This window comes from Lagopus muta, chromosome 8 (genome assembly GCF_023343835.1).
Source record: "Lagopus muta isolate bLagMut1 chromosome 8, bLagMut1 primary, whole genome shotgun sequence".
NCBI classification, from domain to species: domain Eukaryota; kingdom Metazoa; phylum Chordata; class Aves; order Galliformes; family Phasianidae; genus Lagopus; species Lagopus muta.
In genome coordinates, this window is record NC_064440.1 from 25528519 (window position 1) to 25551335 (window position 22817).

Genomic DNA, 22817 nt, shown 5'->3' on the forward strand with positions numbered 1-22817 from the left:
CAACAGTATGATGGTTACACATTTGCTGTTGTATGGGAGCTGCTGAATCACGGCCTGAACCTCTGATTGATCACCTGAGGCGAGCCATGAGTCAGCCACAGGAGCACAGGTGAAGGCAATTCACCTGTGCTGCTGGAAGAGGTGAAGCCATACTCCACCCCTCCTAGACCCATTTAAGAGCTGGCTACCAGTGGGGAAGGATCTCTTCTGGAGATCCACTCTGCTGCAGTTTTGTAAGCGAGCCCAGGATATGGGTAAGCTTTCAATCTGTTCTCTTTTTGTTATTATAATCTGCTTTGCCTAACTCTCGTTTATTTTGTAATTATAACCTTAATATTCATTGATTATACAACTGTGTTAACTGATGCATTAACACACATTTGTGTTAACACATTTTATGTTATTTCTTAGAAGAAAGTATCACAGTTAATGAGCAGAACTGCAAAAAATCTCTCTGTAAACTTAATCCAGAGACTGGAATATTTGTCTGTTTAAGTCAGTCTATGCTTTACTTCACTTTGCTATGAGTATTCAGGTTCATTGTTACAGAGAGTGTAGAGTGCTGTTATTTCAGGTGAAGCTTGCAAACCTAGCACTTCAGCTGCCTGAGATGTTTGGCATCAGGCTTTCTCGAAACAAACAAAAGTGAACTAATGTTCGTTCAGACATCTCTAATTTAAGTATGTGCAAAATATCCGTTTTCACTTACTTGACTTGGGGCTTACGTGTACAGTTACACAAAAATACTTGTAAGTGCTACATAGTTTATTTTATAACAATCAAGATTTGCAGTGGTTAGGGATAAAGAACCCTATGGGGTTTATGTGAGTCTAATGTCTTCTCTGAAGAGCCCACAAGCTAATATTGGTATGATTAACAAGAGTAACTTAGTGGTTTAACAGCTATTTTCTTAACTGATGACTGACGTAAATCTGAAACATTTCTTGCAGTAACAAGAAGCTGTTAGTATGATTGAATTGTGGTGAAAACAGGAGTACAAGAATTATAGAAATATATGGAGGCAGACAGGGCAAGTTTATTGAGAGGCTCTTAAGCTCAGTTGTACCTATTATGTTCTGAACTATGAGTTCCCTTCACAGCATAACGAGTAGTGTCAAGTATTTTGTTAATATTTCAGTGTGATTGTTTAGAATTGTTTGTGCCTTCCAGTGCATTCAAGACTTTGAAGAGAAGCTGCTGGCAAAGCAGAAGCATTTGCAGGGCTGGTTACACATAGGCCCAGCTATGTCAGATTTGAGCACTTCACAGTGGAATTTCCGTGTGTTGAAAAACTGAAATGTATCCATTCACTATTTATACATTTTCACTGTTGTTAGAACCTATGTCAGCAAGTAGTAGTGGCTTGGGACACAGCTTTTTCTAAAACATGATGAGGTTGCAGTTTTAATTTAAAAAATATAAATAAATAATGCTGCTTTTGTTCAGCTTGAGTTGCTTGGTGTAGTGTGGGAGATGAGAAGTTAGTGATTTTTGTGGGCACAAGGGCAGTTTTTCCTCAGGGAAGAGACAATGAAACCTCTCAGATTCTTGTGAATTTGTGCTCTGAATTGAATCATGGGAATCTGACTGCAGAAGATGTTTGCAAGCAGTAACACGGATGAAGCTTAATGTGTCTTGTAACTTCTTTTGAGAAAACAATATTAGGTCCAGATAATTCTTGGTACACAGTATAAACAAAAACACATACAGTGACTTCAGATCATTTAACAAGTCTTCAAAATTAACCTATATGTGTTATAACTTAAGACTTCCTTTACATTATCGGAGGTTCTCAAATTGCTAGTTAAGATGATGCAAGACTAAATGAAGATGCAAAAGCACAGATCTGTATTAAGGATGCAGAAAAATGCAACAGCGTTTTCAACTAGCTTCTTTGGTCAACATGCAGTATTGAAACTGCAGGAAAGTCTTGCTAGCTAATTCAGGGCAAACACTGACAGCATGTCAACTGGCCAACACACCTTCTGAGAGGCAGGAAAAAGAAACACGATTTGTATAAGAAATTCATTTCTGCAGTTTCAAATTTAGGCTTGAAAATGGAACATTACTCTTCACTAAGATAATTTAGGCAACAATGAAAGATAAATAGATTACTGAAGAAAAGCTGTAGACAAAAGACAAAGCCTGAATTCAGAAAGGCACTTGGACTGCAGTAATATGAGCTTAAAAAGTGCAGTAAAAAGTAAAGATACAGCAGGAACCCTCACGTTAAATATTTCAAAAGAGGAGAACAATTGAATTCTTATCTCCTACATGCAGTTTTGCTTGAGATCTGACAAAATGAGGCATACTGCACTTCCTGATGCAAACATATGATGAAGTTAATGGAATATGGCCACTTTAACTGCATTTTCAAGTGTACAGTGTCTAACCGTATTTTAACCATACAAACTAAAGCAGCAAGTAGAAATCACATTTTCCTTCTTTGAAGCACAAGAGAGGTATGATCGTTTGGTATCTACTTAGAATTCCCAGGCTGTATCATGTTGAGTTGCAGCAATACGTCCAGGTTCAGCCTCAGCTGCTGCCGAGGGCAGCGTCAAGAACTCTGATCTGTTGTTTTGAACAGGGGGCGGTAATAGGGACAGGAGCGAGTTCTGTGTTTGTTCTTTTACCTATGAAGAAGAAAAGTTAATCAAAAGAGGCCTGCAAAAAAATCTGTACGAACTCGTGCCTGACTTAATTAAAAACACGTAAAAGTCGGAGAGCCAACTTCTTGCATGTTACAGTATTGAAAACAGGGTAAGAGGTTTATCTTTCCTCACTCTACAGAAAGTTGAATTAATCTTTCATGAATTAGCTATGGAATTCTTCTGCTTGAAATCCTGATTATTTACCAATTTTCTCATCAGTTAGGCTGACCTAAGTTATAGCAACATTATCAAAGGGAAAATAGATTATTCTAATGATGTGCCTTTTTACAAAAGTTGTCTGAAGCAGATGAGCTGTTACAGGATGGTTTTGCTTCCAGCTGACCTAAATATTTTGTAATCCACTCCAATATTTTAGGACTTATTTTGATTATTTTTGATAACTGTGTCATTTAATAAAAATTTAGTGAACTCACCTGTTTGAAGAACGTATGAGAAAGCAAACTGCTTGCTGATGGCCTGCATCGTAAAATGAACAATATGATTATATTTTGCAAAGTTAAATTAGTCGTCTTGGGAAAGGGCCTAGTCTGACAAAGCAGTTTAAGGTGTGTCGTTATTGATGCATGTGATCAAATGTGAATCATGAGAAAGGCAGCATAGGATTCCTATGTTCTGTGTCACAATTTGTAACGAGGGTGCTACTAAAGAGATGAGATTACTTTTAAAGATTTTATTTTTACTTTTCTGCTTAACAAGGGATTTTGTCTCAGTCAGAAGAGGTGTCATACTGAAAACATATACTTAAGTTTGCCATTGTTTCTTGAACAAAGTGCATGTTTAAAATTAATTTTACTTGTCTAACTGCAATACAAGACAGATTCATACCGTAAGAAAATCAGGCCTAAATGGAGTCAAACAAAACTTTAAAAGCATGATTCCTTTGTCAGATAACACAGTTTTTAAATAACAAGACCAAAGGTAAGTGTAGGGTTTTGTGTAGTAAGTCTGGTCTGAAATTCTGATTGTAACAGTATTCAACTAATTGCTGTATCCTAAGCCCTACTAGACCTGGTCTAAGACTAAAATGACACAAAATTAGTTTTCACCAGAGCATTACCTTTTCTCAGGATCCTGTTGCAAGCAAAGTTCTACCAAGTTGTAGAATGCAGGGGAAAATGTTTTGGAAACAGGACTTTGTAGTCTTTCGCTCGTCATTGTGCGTGTCAGACTCTCACTAATTCCAGAATCAACACCTGATTGGGAATTCTTCATTCTGGATTCCCCATGGGGGAAGGCATTTATATCCCAGGGATAGCATGTGGGACCTTTCAGCTTCTGCAGCAGCATCTAGTAGAAAGGAAGAGCAGTTCTACAAGTGCACCACCCACAGACCTATTCAGGCTATGCTGTGAGTCTATGAGAAAGGATTATTTACTCTAGCAAGAAACATGCATGTTTGAAATAACTAAAAGCGGCCACTATTTCATCAGTGAAAGCACTGCTTTCTCTCAGTAATGCTTTATGTAAAAACAGAAAAAAAAAAAAATCTGTGTCCTTTGAAGTAGAAATGGAGGTTAGCATCATACCTGAGTGCGAGGCATATCTTGAAATGGAACATGTCCATTGGCTAATTCACATGCTGTTATTCCCACACTGTAGATGTCAGACTTCATATTATACCCAGACAAATCCTGTGGGAGAAATAAAACTATTCTGGACCACAGAAGCCATTGATGGGTGCAAACAGAAACACAAATACCAGTGTCAAGACACAATTCTAAAATTCTGTAATCTAAACGGGATTGAGGCAATTAACAACTTGAAACAGGCTTTTTTTTGTGATGTTGCACTGAAGACAGGGTCTGCTCTAGTTTTCAGGAAGAGAATCAGGCAGATTCAGTTGTAAGTACCACCTTGCCAACAGATGTAAAACCTGTTCTCTTTAGGAGAATCACAAACTTTTAAGTTGCAGTTCAACAGCTTCTATTGCACTTGTACAAGCAGATGTAAGATGGAAGTTGAGTACTTCATGTTAACTTGGAATAAGAAGAGTGAAGTGTATTTTAACTGACCTGTCTCAGTAGCTCAGGGCTCAGCCAAGGAAGTACAGATGTACTAAACTGAGGAAAGTCATACACCACCTTTGACTTTTGTCCATTGTTAACTAAACTGTAGAGGTTGTTTAAGCCAGAGAGAGAAACCAGTCCATCCCCTGAAATCAGAATGTGGCTAGCTTTAATATTCCTGTAACAAAAAGTGGTAAATTTTAGTTAGACAAATTACTCAAAGCACTATTAAAGTAGAAATATGAAAATCTTTCATTAATTTATATTGGGGAGTTTACATGCAGTTTTGTTTAACAGATTATTTTCATAAGCTCACTTAGCATGAGCTGTCTTTTGAATACACCCTGAGAGATGGTTAGCAAGAAAAACTGACTGCCAGACATCAGAGAAGGGTCGTCTTTCCTTCCCTGCAAAGAGGATAAAGTAAGGAAGGATTTATTTATCCTGCTGTATTATTCAAAAACAAACTAACAAAATGAAACAGCCTGTACTGTCTGCATCTGCCATAAGAAATATATGGAAAAAGGAAAGAAGATGACAGTTGAACCGAGTATGGGTTTTGTAGCGAAACTAAATTCCTAATCAAGTAGATCCTGTAATCTGATTCTTACCTATGGCACTGATGTCCTACCTGTGAATGTAGCCGTTCTGGTGCATGTAATTTAATCCTCTGATTGCACCAAACAGGATGTTCCCTATCAAAGCTTCACTCATTCCTTCAGGAAAGTAAGTCTTCAGCAGGTGTCTAGCAGAACCTGGAAGCAGCGGGGAAAAAATACCCTAAACCTAACAAGCCACCTTGAAGTTGTTTCTATGCCTCTTTTGTGGTATGCATTTTCCAAGAGTGATATTCTCACCTTTATATTCAATATGGTACGTCAGGAGCACTTAATGGATGCAACTGAAGCATCCATCAATCATAAGGATTGCACTCATGTCATGCTTGCAAACTGAAAGCCTATGCCAAACCTGCACTAAAACCAACAAGTTTTCTATTCTGTAAGATCAAATGCATCTCCCACTTATTACTCAGTACTTTGTGGGAATTAGGACTAAGTGAAATTTAATGCAGTTCAAATGTCAATCTTTTCTGGGGAGGAAGGTGATATACAGAAGACTTATCTAAACAAGTGCTTTGGGAAAGTGTGTCTGTTAGGGTTTTTTTTCTTCTCTCTTCCCCCCCTCCCCCCCTTTTTTTTTTTCCTCCCCTTTCCTTCTTTATGAGGAGTTTCTTACAGAAAAAAACACTTCTCAACTGCATAGCCCAAATTTCATCAGTCCTTTTGCTTACTCCAAAATAGTAGTTAACAGTTCTTACCATAGGCCATGAATGGAGAAATGACCCAAAGCCAACTACCAGCTGTAAACACTGTCCAAAGTGTCATTATGTTGGGATGCTGGAAAAAGTGGGATAAAACCACCTCATTCTATGGAATTAAATGAAAATGGATGTATTAATCATAAAACATTAAACGTCTTACTAAAAGCATTGTCAATAATCAGTAGAAAAAAAACTGTTCAGTGTATTTATTCTAAATTGCATATGATGAGCATAGCTGCAATAGATATGCAAATAGCTTGGATGTGATTGCATTTTTCTGAAGTCTAGTTTGTTCACAGTCGTAAGTTTTGCTGTTAAATGCAGAGCACAAAATGTGTTTCAAAGGAAGAGTTGTAAAATTCCATGATAATTTCTAAACCATTCGTCAATGGTTTCTTCAGAAAGCAATCTTTCAAACTTGCACATGCCTTTTCTATTCCTTTGAAGAGAAAATTTGAATTCAACTGCCCAGTAAAAGCACGAAGGCTGCATTGGTTTACTAAACCTTTACATGTTCAAAAGTGGCTTCAGAAGTGCTGTTGCTTTACCTGTAAGGCTTTCAAATGCTCTTCTGAGCAGCTTTCTAGGTCTGTGATCCTTATGGCAACTTGTGTGCCTGTAGGGGTATGCCGTGCAAGGTAGACTGAAGTTAAGTTGTTGAATCTCCTTCCTGAAACCAAAAGTTGATACCTTAATATTAGAAAATGTAGTAAATCACCACATAATTTTCTTTGTAGTTAAAGAACTTTACAGTTCTGAATTGTAGTGGATAGCAGCATGATATTTTCTTTAAGCACACCAACATCTTAAGTAGTTGGGGCAAAATATATACACAAATTAGATCTTGATTCTGCTGTTTTTAGAATTTTTGAATGTCTTTAGAACAAAGAACATTTAAACATTTGTCAGCATCAGTAATGCATCTACATTAACAGCCCTTTAAACACAAGCATTAGAATAAGCAGGAGAGACGTGGACCTGTTAGAGATCATCCAGAGGGGGGCCACAAAAATAGTCCAAGTGATGGAACACCTCCCCTACAAGAGGAGCAAGAGCTGCAGTTCTGCCTGGAGAAGAGAATACTCCAGGGATACTCGATAGCAGCCTTTCAATATCTAAAGGGGGGCTACAAGAAGAAGGGGACAGACTCTTCAGCAGGTCTGTTGTGATGGAAAAGGGTTCAAGCTTAAAAAGGGGAGATTTTGATTGAACATAAGTTTTTTTTAAAGTAGGGGTGGTGAGGCAGTAGCACGGGTTGCCCAGAGAGGTGGTGGATGCTCTGTCCTTGGAGACATTCAAGGTCAGGCTGGATGGGGCTCTGAGCAACCTGATGTAGGTGTAGGTGTCCCTGATCATTGCAGTGAATATGGACTAAGTGACCTTTAAAGGTCCTTTCCAAATCAAATAACTCTATGATTTAAAGCTTCCACAGTGGGATTCAGTGCAGCCATCATTAAGACAATCAAATCAATTAGCCAAGTGACAAGCTATGATGTTACTTAACATTGTATTTATTGTTTGCATGCAACAGATTTTAGGCAATGGCATCCAAATGCACAAATACCAAAAGAAAAATTTGTTAATTTGTCTTATGTTTTAAAGTAATTGCTAACTGAAACAAGACGATCTATATTTTTCTCAAGAATAAGGGCAGTAGAAACAAGAATAGTTTTAGTCAGCTGATAATACGTTTTCCAAACTTAATATTTATTGCCGTTAGCAATAGCTACAGAGAGAATGCATCTTCAAGAACAAGAATTATTTTAAGCTATTGTGTTACCTATTTCCACCTGGAGTTCATAGTGAGAGACGTTGGAAGAGCAAAATATCGTTTCATTCCCTCCTTTAGATGGGGGAATCCAGGCTAGCTCAGAATCAGCCTAATAGTGGAGAAAAACATAGTTCTTAGAATTACTATGTGCATTTATGTTTAAAATTAATGCATAAATAACATCAACTGGAATGCTAAAATCAAGTACTGAAGTCGGAATATTCAAGCTGGTGCTTGAGATTTACTACACCGAGACTTGCACAAATAAGCTACTGGGTTTTTTGTTTTGTTTTTAAACTAGTAAAAGATTATGAGTAATGCTTAGTCAATAGCAGTCATCTTCTGAAGTGGAAGCCCCAGAGTACTCCAGTTATTTTTCCTCTTAGTATTTTATTAAGTGCTCGCTAATGAGATCACTCTTTTTTTCCACGTGTGCAACTTCATACTGAACTTTGTCAGTTAATGCTTTTTTATTATTATTATTTATGGTTTTTTTCTTACCAGGGATTCATGGCTGCTGCTCTGAGATTGCTTTTCTGGTCTGATTGACTCAACTGGTGTACGTAGAATACAGGAACAGTCCTTGAGAAAAGAAACAAGTGAGTTATTAGTGGTCTGGCTGCAATTTATTAAACAAGGCAGTGGAAAAATAACAGAAGTAACCCAAGTAAGCTGTAGTTCAGAACGTTTTCAGCTACAAGTCAGACATGCAAGAGGTTAAAAAACAGTATAGAGCACACGGTAGGATGGGAACTAAACAGCCTGCATCAAAAGTTGATATAAGAAAGTTTCGATATCTCAGAACTGTGGAAATCCCCCTAAGCAAAACATTTCACCAGGCTGTTTAACTTAAGGTGTCGCTGACTAACAAGGTTGCAACCATTGAGGGTTCCCAAATACAAACTTACCAAACAAGACATGGAACCACTTTAGATGAGGTGAGAAGTCATATACACCCATTGATCCTAGAACAATTAAAGTAGCAATGTCACATTGTGCATGAACCCACGATAAAAGTCTTTTCATAAATGAGGACACTGAGGGATTCCTCTCAGTTATGTCACACTAGAACTTCTACAGAGCTGGGAAGGCCTGCTTTTCTATTAAGCCTTTAAGCAGCCTATGGATGTCAAACTCCATAACCAACGATATGCCACGTATATTCCAACTTAAAGATTTCCTTTTTAATTCATGACTTTAGACATCTTATTACTATTTCTGAACAAACAATTTAACTGCAAGTCAACTGCATAAGTGCAGAAAATAAAACAGAAATAGATTTGTGTATCATTAGCAGTTCATAAGAAAGAGAAAAAAAAACTACCTTATTTTAAAGAAGCACAGCTGAACTAGCTCACAAACCCAGCCAGAAGCTATTGCACTTCACATTTCACAACTGAAAGAAGAAATACTATTGTAGGGAACTTGAATAAGAAAAATCAAATCACTGATCACAGAATCAGCACTCAAACTCCCTCACAGATCAGAATCACTACAAGTTTTCCAGCAGACTTTTCCATCCAACACGCTGAAAGCTTACACGGAGAGGACAAAGAGAGATGGTTATGTGTAATAAGCACATTGCAGCTTCTAGCATACAGTGGGACTACCTCACTTACTTTAAGCTACCTGATGATTCACAGGGAAGTCTTCTACTGTGTTGAATCAATCCTACTTGACAGCTGACATGAAGTCAATTGCTGGGGGTTGTTCCATGTTAACATGTAATTATTGCTTGAAAGTTAACTTCAAAAGGTGAACTACTGCATCCAAACCCAATAATTTTATAAATCAGGGACCTAAGCTTGATTATATCCTTCATGAATATTATGAATGCTCTTTAATCTAGGCAACACTGAAAAGTGAACAAGCACCAACCAACCATCTCCTGCCAAATAACTAAGCCGCCAGTAGTCCTTACTATTCTTACTCTAAACAAAATGCTTGAAGATATGTGCGATTCCTTTTCAAATATGAAAAATGGAGAGACCCTTAGTAGGTATTTGGCTCTGTTAAAAGGTAAGGGCTTGACTTACCCGCTTCACCAAAGAAGTCTGTGGTAGGGTAGGAAAAAAATGCAGATACCTCAAGACCAGTTGAATTGGCCAGTTCAGCGCTACAGTATCCTTGTTATACCTGGAAGAAGAAACCTTGTTTCATTATACAAATTTAGTTACTCTTGCTTGAGACAGTAAGCCACAAAAGGCAAGGCAAAGATGTGTTAGTAACTCGGGTATGCTAAGGCGAAATCCTCGGAGAGCTTGTACAGAGCTGTGCAGGAGTATCATCAGGCAGCAGAGGTGTCCCTAATCCGCATTTGTTCTAATAATGTTGTTTCTTAATTTTTTTTTTTAATTCCACTGTTTAATATGTCCATTTTCATTATGGCTTTGGGTCCCTAACCTAAGCCTTTTTTTCTACTGCAGGTTGTGACAGCGGCTCACAGCTGAGCTGACCATCACAGCTCAGCTGAAGCTTAGGATGTAAGTTCCATCTATTTCCAGAAAGACGTGAGTTGTGGAGGCCTAAAGCCCAGGTACCACCAATGTTACTGCTGTTCTGTTGACGCGGGGCTGCAGCTCTTACTTGTGGGTTTGAGTGGCTGAAGAGGTTGGAGTTAAGCGATCTCTGACAGATACCGACTCGAAGTCCTCGACAAAAGGAGCGGAACGCGAAAAGCGCTTCCAGCCTCCCTTAGCTCCCTTCAGCTCACACCTTTCCCCCGAGTCGCCCAGCCGCCCCGCCTCCCTCAGCCCCGCGGCGGCCGGCACAGCGCTACCCCGCACCCGGCTCCCGGCCCGCCAGGCTCCCCGATTCCAGTTCCGAAGGCGCGGCCGGCTCGGAGCCTCTCGGTCCCCAGTGCGGCCGGGAAGCCCCACGGGGGTGAGGAAGTGCCCGCTCGTACCCGCCGCCGCAAGACCGGAACCCTGCGGAGCTGCGAGGGTTGGCGGGGCCTCGGCAACGAGCGACCCGGTGTGCCGCGAGCCGGCCCCTGGCGGCGGGTGGCCCGGCCGCACCGCGAGGCGTGCCGGGGCCTGTAGTTCCGCGACGGCCGGGCGGAAGTCATCGTCGCGCTTCCTCGGTCGCCGGCTGATTGCACGGCGGGCGGCTGCCCGTCAGCCGCGGGCGCAGGGCGGTGGCGGGGAGGCGGAGCTCTGGAGGGAGCGCGGGTAAGGCGCTGCTTGGCGCTGATTTGGGGTGTCTGTGCCGCTTATGGGCGCACTGTGAGTTCTCAGTACAAGCTGCTGAGATGCAGCGGGCGCGTGTCGAGAAGCGCGAGAGCTGACCGTGGCATGGCCTGGCCCCGGCTGCGGGCCTGTGGCTGCGGGTGGGCTGCGCTGTTTCGAGCGCGAGGCAAGCGGCAGCCCTCGTCCGTTCTTGCGGTGAGGCTGGCGGAGATCTTTTCGGGTGGTAACGTAGATATATGTGATGCTAAGCTTTATTTTCGGGCGGTAGCGTCGATATGTATGATGCCAAGCTTTGTGCCTACAGTATATACGTGTCTGACTGCGGTCGAATGGCAGACCTTTGCTGCGGCGATGGCAGCGACCGCAGGCTGTGCGTCGCGTGACCTTCAGCGTGCCGCCAAGTTCGTTCCATGGTAACAGTGTCCTTACCCACACGGGCTCCATATGGGGGGGGGTTGCGTCTCTGCTCACAGAAGGCAAAGTTTGGCGAAATATCAGTTGTGTCTCAGGTTTTGCATGGACTTTAGGGCAAGGCGACTCTGGGTTCCATCAGCTTCTTAATTACAGCGTTGCATTCTGAGCTTCTGAGTAAAATGCAGTAATTGCTTTTTTCCTGTTGGCTACCCAGTGAAAAAATGCTGCATGGTGCTGCACCCTTGTATTATTATTATTATTATTATTATTATTGAAAGTAATCTTCAACTGTAAGCTGTTGAAAACATCCTTTTTTGTTACGTTTCAGAGTTATTGTTGTCTGTCAGTGAGAATGTGGATCAGATACATCAGATACTATGAAATAATTCTTAACACAATGTTACAAGACATGGTGAATTTTAGGTTAGCTTTCACATACTTTCTATTTTAAAAGTATGCATTTTATTAGCATTTATTTGGATTTTTATCTTTGCTGTTGGCTAAGAATACTATGTAGAAAGTATTGAAGTTAATCTGTTGTCTTCACACGTATTTCCAGCACTAATCTTAACATCCCTAGAGTTTGATGTGATGGACAAATGAGGAAGGAGAACAGTAGAACAAATGCATGGGAAGCTAGATCTCATTAATTCCGAAGCTTTTTTTCCCTTCCCTTCCAGTTCCCACTCACACATAATACAGCCTGACTAGATGTGCAGACAGTTGGTGTGATACCTCAGATGTGATGATACCTCAGATGTTGGTGTGATACCTCAGATGTGAAGGTGTTCAGCACTCTGTACTGATAGAGCGAGGCATCAATTTGTCTGTTTGTTTGTTTGTCTGTTTGTTTTGCTGGTAAGGAGGAATTGAAGGAACAAAAAGGAAATGTGCCTCCAACAATTAGTACATAATGCTTTTCAACCAGGCTAAATGAACTCAGCGTTCGTTTTTCCTCCTGTTTCTTGTCTACATTGCCTGTGCTTTGAATGTCTATTTTCTTGCAGTTGGTATAAATACATTTCAGGGCAGTTAAGTAGGCTGTTTACCTTATTCTTGTATTGAAGGTATGCATCCTCAAGGTTTTTTCTTTTAATTGTACTTCTAACACTAAAGGTAACTTTAAAAAAAAAAAAAAAATTGCATGTACCTGAAACTTAAGAGCTCTTTAGTGATGGCATCCTCTATTAGATCTGTATCAGCTCATCAAATTTGGGATGAGGATTTGAAATTACGATTTAAGAAGCAGAATGCTGGAAAATCTGAATGTTCTGTTGTTAGTTTGCATCTAATATAGTAGAGGGCTGACTGGGTTGAATATCACCCTGTTGAAAGGCAGTGTTTCAGGAAGGATGAACATGTGATTCATTGATACATTTTCCAGGAAGCTACCAAAATAGCATTTTTGCAGAGATGTTAACAAATGAGATGACAGATCCTTTTATCTAGTTAGGTTGCTAGCAATATTCTGATGGCCGGGTCACATTGATCAGACTAGTTTGTTTTAATAAATTTAGAATTGTAGCAATTAAAATTCTGAGTAGTGATTAGAGTGTATATTAAGAAATTTAAACTGCTTACTTGGCTGAATCCAGCTATGCATCAACCTGAAAATGTTAGTGATCTTAGTGGAAAATATTATTTAAGTTCATCTGAAGTATAGGCAGTAAGCTTCAATTTTTAAGGTAGCCTCTAACAAACCTTTAATGACATACAAGTACAGCTCTTGCTTCAAGAGTGTGTGTGAAGTCTTTATACTTTCTGACTAACAAATAGAGGATAGTTCTTTTTTTTTCTCTCTCTCTCTCTGAAGAAAGAGAATTTAAAAAGCCACCGGAGGTCTACCTGGAAGAATGTGTACATTTGGATGTTATGGCTGTGCTTTTCGGAAGTTTTATTGATTCCCAGTTCTTTTCTGTATGTTTATTTCATGTAGTGAGCCCCCACAGTTTCTGCCAAAGATAGAATTAATTTAAGCATGTATTTCTACATTGTGTGGTAGGGATGATATAGACAGCCTCCAAGCATGTAAACGCAATTGAGTTTGTGGTCTCAAGCTGTGAAATTTAGCAATTTCATTTAGCAACAATTCATGCATGCGTAAGCATAAAACATATACGTGTGTACTGAACGGCTGGTTTTGCTGTGTGTGGAGATACAGGGCTGACAAGGAGCAAAAGTGTCCAGCTTGGCTTAAGGCCAAACAAAGATCACGAGAGAATTGTTAGGGTCCGTGTTGTGGCTTCCTTGATACACATCAGCTTCTGAAAGATGCCGCTACCCCAAGTTTAAAAAACATCCAGGAGATGCATATGGAATTCTGGTTTTGTTCTATTTTTTCGTGTTAGTTTCTGGAAGTTGTTACCCTCTATATTTGATGGTCTGATACAGGATTGCTTATGATGATTTGGTAGTGTTTGAGTATCCTATTATTCGGATTACATTTGCCTATTTTTTTGAAATGAAACCATTTCTTACATGAGAGGAAAAACAAGCATTAAGTAGGCTTCTGTGGGGATAGTAATGGCTGAGAATAATATAGGTGTAAGGTACACAGCAAGTGGTAATTGTGATTGAAAAAGTTCACTTTCACAGATCCTTGTTTTTCAGTGTGTGTGTTCCTTTGTCTTCCATAGTCTACTATATACTGTTGGAAGATTTGGCTTCTGCTTCTGAGCATGAGTCCCAGGAATGCTTTGGCTGCAATTCAGTGTGGTCATGTTCACTACAAGAATAGAACTGTTTCGTTAACCTTGACATGCAAAATATTTTTCTTGTTATTAGCTGACTTGATAGAATTCCAATTGTAGTAATAAAAAGCAGTGTGTTTAATACTTGATACAATTATTTTCTTAACATATTAATGTAATAATAAAATTTGGCATTCTAGGATAACTGGCTTGTTCATTTGGCTTCTTTTTGGAAAGGTAGTGTTGCTTTGGCATTGCTTTCTTGTTGTCAAAATCTCCTTTGAGTTAGTTGTGGCCTGTTGTCTCACATCCTGTAACTACACAGAGGAACAAATCTCTTTTACTCCTTCCAGGTGCTGGTGAGAAGGCAGTTGCTCACAACAAACAGAAAACAGAGAGAATAACAGGATGTTTCTGTTTGAGTTTGGATGTTGTCAAAATAGATGCTAGTATTTTGAAAGCTTTTTTTTTATGCAGGAAGAAATGAACGCCTACATTGTTTATCTAGTCTTTCCTGCTGTAAAAGCAGCTCATCTCTGCTTTCAGATCATTGTAATTTGAAGTAACAGAGTTCTCTAGTGGTAGAAAGTCTTTAGAATTAAGTTCTGAAATAAGATGGCACAACTGCCATTTTACATTTGTCTTGTTCAGAGTGGCAGTTACACAGAGCAGAATAACTCATTTGTATAATATGTCATGGCTATTTCAACTTTTCTAAGACTTCCATCTATCTTGCTTTTGCAAGTTAATCTTGGTTCAGATTTTTTGACTTGCTGAAGAAAAAATTAGTGTGATCTCCTGCCAGGTTCTCGAGGAAATCGTTTTTGTCTCCTTGTTTCTAAGATGGAATGATATTGAAATAGCAGTGCTTTAATGGAATGTGTAGTTGTGATAGCTGAATGCTGTGATGGAGAGTTTAGTTTGGAGAGCATGGAAATATACACACATGTGTATCTCATGTTTGTATGTATAATGCTGTCTGATGTGTTAGCTTCTCTTCAGAGGGCATCACTTCTGCATGTAAACTGTTCTTCAGTATTTGAATTCTACTTGGTTTTTCTCATATTCAATTGAATTATTACTAAGAGACTTCAACATCAATGGGAAATGGGTGTATGAGAGGTGTGGGGGTAAAACTGATGGCAAGTACACTTTTGTAAAAACAGTGTAGTACACTAACAATAGAAATGGTATTTTGTTATAAAATCTTTTAACAATTATGTAAAATAGGAAAAAAGGAAGTAATGAAAGTACTAAATCAGTAGTTTTTGTGCAGTGTGGTTGCACTCACGGTCTGCTCTTGATAGTTTATAGCACAAGTCCTTCATGTTTTTTACTGTTCAGTGGTTAATAAAGGAATGTGTGGCTGTGAAAGAGGGAACAGAGAAAGGAAGAAGTTCTAGGGCTGTCATTTTTGTGCAGCAAAATAAGAACAGAAGGTGTCTTCAATTCGTAACTAATGTCTTTGAATGTCTTTACTGTTAGTAAATTGTCTAACAGGAAACTGAAACCTCAGTTCCTTTTTATAAGGGGAAAATGGGATGGCTGTTAGCTCTAACTTTAACTCTTTGCCAACTAAATTAATCCTCTATTATAGTGAGTTGTGTGAGGCTATGTGATGAAGATCATAAAATATACAGAGAGGCACTTAGCATTCAAAATTTAAAATAATTAAAGAAATCTGCAGCAAGAACACACTTAGTGTGTACATTTTGACACTACAGTGTAGTACTGGAGCCAGAGGCTACTGCAGGTCTATCAGAGCAGTTCTTCTAAGGATAAATGGCCCAGAAGGCCAGGTGGTATCAGCGAAGTATTACAGTGCTTCAAGTTTTGTCATGTAGTTGTGAGGCAGAAGATAAAAAAGGCAGAGCTGTGGTTACGCACTGTACAAACATCTTTTTAGACAATTCATTTTCAAATCTGAACAAAAAATAAATTGTATTTGTGAAGAGAACAGCATCTAGGTTTAACTCGGGCAACAAGAAGTGTTTTCTTCCTTGTCTCTGATAGCATTATTTCCTCTGAGCCCTCAGTGGACATTAGACAAAGTAGAAAGAACTGCACAGATCATTTTAAGTAGGTTAATGTAAGTTTCTGCTTTTCTGTAACTTGGTGTTGTGTATTGCAAAATACCAAAGAAAAGTTTATGGTCCTATTTTACTTTTCAGGTGCATAGATGCTTCAGTCAAGCTTCAGTCAAGTTACAAAGGAGTTAGCAGTTATTTCCCCAAATTATCAACTTTCTTACTTTTTTTTTCCTTTTTGATACATTTTTCAGTTTAAATAAGTAACCTTATTTAGTGTTTTGCCCTTTAATTTGTTTCTATACACAAGAAGAATTTTCAAATTATTTTCATTTGTGTTGTGATTTTAGTCAATGCCACACTTGACTTTTAATTCCTGATTTGGTTTCTAAATGTCTGGCAGAACTAGTTTAAATTTAGTGTTTAGATGTTAGCAAAGGCATTAAAAGTTTAGTGTTTTAGTCATTTTCACTATAAATATCAGACCTAAGTTGTGTGATACTTTTTCATATTCGCTCTTTCCAACTTGTGTGGGATTTTTATTTTTATTTTTTATTCAGACTAGAAGAATACCTGAGAAAGTCTCTGGCTCCTGTTTTGGGCATATCTCTGTACAACTTAACTACTTAATTTGAATTTCTAACCATCTTATAGTAGAGCTGTGTGTATTAAAGCTACATTATAAACGTTGAGGGTGTTATCCATGTGGATGTAAGTACTGTTGTAACTTGCTGTGCTTCAGGAATAATTCTGTAATTGCACTAATTCTGTAGTTGCACTGTAGCAGACTAACAGGGTCAGGGAACCTCCTTCGGGCTTTTATTGTGCAGTGTATTGGCTGGTTGAATTTCCAGAGAAATTATCCCATGGTACACTGGAATAAAGCTATCAGAAACTTTGAAAGTGGTGATATTGATTTCTGCGGTGTTTGCTTCTCAAGGGTGTTGCAAATGAGGTTGCCCTTTGAAGTCCGTAGCTTGTTATTGGCATGGTGCTCTAGAAACTTCGACTCATTATTTACTTTTTTCCCCGTGATTGGCTGAACTGAGACTGACCTGCTAGAAATGCTGTTTCTGCTTTGGACTACATAAAAGAGAGATTAGCCTCAGTCTTGAGAGGAAATGACATTCATTTTTAGACTATTAAAACTCAAGGGTAGATTCAATCAGACTTGTGAAGAAGCAACTGAGTTCTGAGTTTTTTCTTGTTCTACAGTGACTTGTGTGTTTCTAAAGTCATCCCAGCTGCGCACATCTGAACTTCTCATCATTCACTATCATGAACTTCTACAGTTACGGCAAATAACTGTAGCACACCTAGCATGGTGCTTTTTGCTTAGTTCTTTCTTATAATTTCTTTGGTTCCTTTTGACTACCAAGTTTTTAGTTTAAAATAAATATAGAGGATGTATTTTGTTATAGGATTAACCAAATACAAATAACACATTGACTTAAATAAATATCATCCGGTGTTATGTAGTTATGAAGTGAATATACTTTTCAGAAAAACAAGTATTATTGAGATGTATTATTGTAATAAATCCAGTTTCTCCTGGGATGCTTAAGAAATCTTTGAAACTCAAGGCAGATGAATTACAAATACACATACAGTCCTACTCTCACATTTGCTTATAGGAAATGTTGAGAATAGTAGCTGCAAAAGTGCCAGATTAAGGAAGGATTCCGCCTTATAATATTTTTAAAATTGGATAAGAATATGAGTTTTGTCAGAGGGTTGGGGAGAAAAAAAAAAAAGGCAGAAAAAATCAGTTGTTAATATGTGCAGATGGCACAGCCCGCTGTGTCTACTTTATCAGGCACATATGCCCCTGACCTTATTATGGGTCATTGGTATTATGGGTGTACAATGGTTCCATGAGATGTCTGTGTAAAAGGAATATAAGATTAAGTTATTTATTGTAGAATTGTAGCTTAAAAGTTCAGCTTAGAAATAGGATTGATTTGATGTGTCCTGTGGTGATTATTTTCTGGGACGCCTTCCAGCTGTTTGTACTGCTTTTAGTACCTTGTGTAACTGCACTGTATACATTAATAATGCAACACGTGATGTTGGGGTAAGCCATCTGTATGGACGCTGGCATATCCCATATGTGAGGCAGGATTGCCATTGCAAACTGATTTATTACTGGCCTCAGGCTCTTAACTGTAGTCACAACTGCTGTAACACTGCATTGTCTTGTAACTGCCTCTGATCATTTCTCCTTTAGAGTGATTTGTATTTTCTAATTGGCAGCTTTTTAATATGGTTTAGAGTAGATATCATAACCACTGTTTATACAGCAATCTAACAGTATCAGGATTGAAGCTTGAATAACCAGATGAAACAATAATTTTTCATTTTTATGCAGTTTTAGGCTGTTTGCAAGCATCTCCCTATTAACATTATCTGCTAATATGAACTATTAAACATTTGGGTCTCTGTTTTTTTCTTCCTTCTGATTAATGTCTAATAGTGTATTGAAGTCCCTAAGAAGGACTTGCAAGGAAAGGAATGTAACATTGGCATGTCTGGTGGAAAACAGAGCACAAAATCACCTTGCCTTGTGAGGAGATTGTTTCTTTTATCAATCATGGTTGCATCATAAGCACAGTTAGAACTGCTCTGAGGCTTTTAGTTTTTAAGCACTTGCTAAACTGAGAAGTAAAACTTAAAGAATCTGATGACACGAAGCACTTCTTATGAACCTGCATTGCTATCTTAAGTGACTCGCAGAATGGTTGAGATTAGAAGGGAACTCTGGAGGCCATCTAGTCCAACAAATCTGCTCAAGGCAGAGCCGTGTGGAGCTGCTTGCTTAGGACCATTTCCTACAAAAAAGATGACTTTTGAATATCTCCACAGTCTGTCTGGACAGCCTTTTCCAGTTCTCAGTTACCCTCACAACAGAACAAACCACAACAAAAAACGCTTCCAATGTTCACAATGTTCAGACAGGATCTCCTGCATTTCAGTTTTTGTCTATTGCCTCTTGTTCAGTAAAGGCAAATGCCAAGTCCTACACCTCAGAATAAAACTATGTAAGCAGGACATGCTGGGAGGTGACAGCCTGGAAAGAACCTTTGCCAAAAAGGACTAGGGAGTTCTGGTAAACAATAAGTAGACCATTAGCCAACAATATTGCCTTGTGAGCAGGAAAGTCAACAGCCATCTTGGGTGACATTAGGAGGATCACAAGCTGGTTAAGGGTTGTGATCTTTCCACTCTGCTCAGTCATGGTGAGAAACATGTACAGCTGTGTGTTTAATTCTGGGGCTCTTAGTACAAGAGACAATACAAATTGTGTGTCCTGCAGAGGTTAAAGAACTGGAGCATCTATCGCATGAGAAGAGCTGAGATAGAAAGCTCAGAGCAGAATCTTATCAGTGTGTGGAGAAGACATTTTTTTAACGCTACACTTAACATACGATGATGTAATGTGTAAGCTAAGGATTACAATGATTGTTTATTTTTTTGAGTTAAATGGTGATACAGAGAAGAAATAGACTGAAAAAAATGAGGTCATATTAATCTCATTTGAAATGTGTTAAATTCTTGCACTCTTTGTTTTATTTTTAGGTTATGGCTGAGCTGAGGATCTCATGCAGCTTTTATGAAATAACCTATAGATGTTCCTGCTGATGAGTAGTGCCTCAGATGAAATGAGCATGTCCTAAGAGATTTGGAATAAGAACCAGTCAACAGAAGGGAACTGATGCCTGATTTGTTGGCATCTCGGTAGCTTGATGGCTGTCAATTACTCTGTCTCTAAACCAAAGCCATCTTTCTACCAAAGCAATAAAGGGACAGTGCACAATCTGACTACAGAATGCAGTTTCCAAAGAAGTGAACTGTAAAGAAAGACTCATGAATTTTGATCACAGGATCTTGGAGAGCATCTCTGGTGAGTTGGAGAAATAATTCTGGTACAAATCTTGAATGTATCTAATGTTTTACAGATTGCCAACTTGAAAACAGCCTTGCATTTCATATTAATCATTACTGGCATCTCTTCTATTGGAAGTTATTGAAGATAGCCTTCATCTTTAGCGGGCATGTTCAAATGATAATAATTATATACCTTTGAAATGCAGAATTTTAGCAACTTAATGTTTTTGTTTGTTTTGTTTATTTGGTTTTTTTTTGTTTGTGTTGCTTTGTTTTTCAATAATATCAAAGAGGAAGAAAAGCAGGATGAGTTAAATTTCCTGTTCAGAATTTTTAGGTACTGTGTTTTCATAAATCATGATTCCAGATGTATGATAACAGAATTGTTATCATTGTTATCATATACAAGTTGCCTAATTTCAAGGCAGCATTCAGTTGCTATTTCTAGTCACTTTTTAAAAATTTATATTAATTGGCAAACAAAAGCATAAATGGAAGAAACAGAAAAATATGAATTTCCTTCAGGAAAGAGAACTGTAATCTTGCTAAAGCCAATGAAACCTTACAAAATTGATCAGTAAAATGTAGATCTCCGTTTTAGTTCAATAAGCAGGAAAAGATAGAAACTGAAACTCATTACACTTATTGAAGAAATCAGGGGGAGTAATGGATAAAACAGCTTTGCAGGAAGCTTTGCAGTAACTTGGGAATGAGGAACTTGCAAATACTCTAATATCAATTAAGTATTAAATCAATAAGTATTCTGCTCATTTGTTCAGTACAGAATAATTATTTTCAAATCTACTGAAGATTTATGAAAGTATAGTAAATAGAATCTGTACTACTATAGCATATACTAAATACATGGCGTATTTTATAGTTATGTTCTCTTACTGGCATTTAATCATTTTTAGATGTCTGCTCCACTGAGGACCTCCCTGAGGTAGAGTTGGTGAGCATGCTAGAGGAACAGTTGCCAGATTACAAACTACGAGTGGACTCTCTGTATCTTTATGAAAATCACGACTGGATTCAGTCTCCTACCCGCCGTGGTCATCTTCCTGAAATCTCTTCTCCGGTTCATGATGAGGAGAACTTCCGTTACATGAGTGAGTATATCCAGGCCGAAGGATTTTATTTTTTTTTTTCTTTTTCTTACATTTATTTAAGAGAAAAATGTAAACTGATTAATGTTAAAAGTGTAATGTTCAAATTTGAACGTTTTAGCACAAGTGAAACAAAAAGCTGAGTTGAGAGGAAGTGCTTTTAGTGTGACTGCCATCCTTAGAGCTGAGCTGGCATGTCACATATCTGCCTGATCATTAGGTTTCATTTAGAAACAAGGTCAGAAACATAATGAAGGGGGAAGAAGAGGGGGGAAAAATTGTGCTAGATTATATGAGAGGTGAGCAGTATGGCATATGCAGCAATTCTGTTTTCAGAAGCATTAATGATGCTATGATTTTTATTTTTTTTTAATGATGTTTGCCCTGATGCATTGTGTCACTGTTGCTTGTAAGATGCTGTTAGATGTTTCTTCTGCGGATATAAATTGTGTGAAAGCCAGGTAGGTGAATATTAGATCAATGTTGATCACTGCCTTCTGGTTCTGAAAATAATAACTATTTTTTGCTACCAGTCAATTGTGATTCACACACACACAAGAATCACACAAGAATCACAAGGTTGGAAACGACCTATAAGATCATCCAGTCCAACCGTCTCCTCATCACCATTGCCACCACTAGGACTAAACCATATCGCGCAGCACGTCATCCAGACGCGTCTTGAACACTGCCAGGGACGGTGACTCCACCACCTCCGTGGGCAGCCATTCCAGTGCCTGACCACTCTCTGAGAGAAGTTCTTCCTTATGTCCAACCTGAACCTCCTCTGATGTAACTTGCGGCCATTGCCCCGTGTCCTGCTCATTGCCTGGGAGAAGAGGCCAAATCCCTCTTCACCACAACCTCCCTTCAGGAGGTTGTACAGTGCAATGAGGTTTCCCCTGAGCCTCCTCTTCTCCAGACTAAACAATCCCAGCTCCCTCAGCCGCTCCTCATAAGGTTTGTGCTCCAGACCCCTCACCAGTTTTGTTGCCCTTCTCTGAACACGCTCCAGGATCTCAACATCTTTCCTGTAGTGAGGGGCCCAAAACTGAACACAATACTCGAGGTGCGGCCTTACCAGTGCTGAGTACAGGGGGATGATCACCTCCCTGCTTCTGCTGGCCACACTATTTCTGATGCAGGCCAGTATGCCGTTGGCCTTCTTGGCCACCTGAGCACACTGTCAGCTCATGTTCAGCCGAGCATCAACCAACACCCCCAGGTCCTTCTCTTCTTCACACTCATCCAGCCACTCATCCCCAAGCCTGTAACGCTGCATGGGGTTGTTATGGCCAAAATGGAGGACCCGACACTTGGCCTTGTTGAACCCATCCCATTCACCTCAGCCCAGCGGTTCAGCCTGTCTAAATCCCTCTGAAGGGCCTCCCTACCCTCAGGCAGATCAACACCACCTCCCAGCTTGGTATCATCTGCAAACTTGCTGAGGGTACACTCAATCCCCTCATCCAGGTCATCAATAAAGATATTAAACAAGGTCGGCCCCAGTACCGACCCCTGGGGGACACCACTTGAAATGGGTCGCCAGCTGGACTTCACTCCATTCACCACGACCCGCTGGGCATGGCCCTCTAGCCAGTTCCTTACCCAAAGAAGTGTATATCTGTTCAGACCACGGGCAGCCAGTTTCCCCAGCAGAAGCCTGTGAGGGACTGTGTCAAAGGCTTTGCTGAAGTCTAGGAAGACTACATCAACAGCCCTTCCCTCATCTAT

General features: G+C 39.3%; 2 protein-coding genes across 10 annotated transcripts in view; one reads left to right on the forward strand and one right to left on the reverse strand.

The window, feature by feature from the left end:
• Positions 1-248: 248 nt before the first annotated feature.
• Positions 249-10807, reverse strand: STRADB (STE20 related adaptor beta). Of its 5 annotated transcripts, none has more exons than XM_048953245.1 (14): positions 10560-10807; positions 9810-9909; positions 9098-9169; positions 8682-8738; positions 8275-8355; positions 7783-7882; positions 6551-6672; positions 6000-6108; positions 5313-5436; positions 4688-4859; positions 4202-4306; positions 3733-3962; positions 3089-3131; positions 249-2636 (listed from the first exon to the last, which is right to left on the reverse strand). In XM_048953245.1, exons 4-14 carry the CDS (start codon positions 8691-8693, stop codon positions 2484-2486), a joined length of 1251 nt encoding a protein of 416 aa, XP_048809202.1. In that variant the 5' UTR covers positions 8694-8738; positions 9098-9169; positions 9810-9909; positions 10560-10807; the 3' UTR covers positions 249-2483. The 5 variants fall into 5 exon arrangements, with proteins under 5 accessions (XP_048809202.1, XP_048809201.1, XP_048809200.1 ...); XM_048953244.1 differs by having other exon boundaries at positions 10679-10802; XM_048953243.1 differs by lacking the exon at positions 9098-9169 and having other exon boundaries at positions 10560-10806.
• The window catches only part of TRAK2 (trafficking kinesin protein 2), a 34012-nt gene continuing 19470 nt past the window's right edge, over positions 8276-22817 (forward strand). For 2 of the 5 annotated variants that reach the window (XM_048953174.1, XM_048953178.1), the window contains exons 1-3: positions 10860-10943; positions 19669-19993; positions 20892-21086. In XM_048953174.1, the coding sequence (XP_048809131.1) occupies positions 19957-19993; positions 20892-21086 (232 nt within the window). In that variant the 5' untranslated portion in view covers positions 10860-10943; positions 19669-19956. Of the gene's footprint in view, positions 8373-10199; positions 10310-10859; positions 10944-11010; positions 11157-11181; positions 11375-19668; positions 19994-20891; positions 21087-22817 lie in introns of those variants that run through there. The other 3 variants (XM_048953175.1, XM_048953176.1, XM_048953177.1) reach the window with 3 other exon arrangements.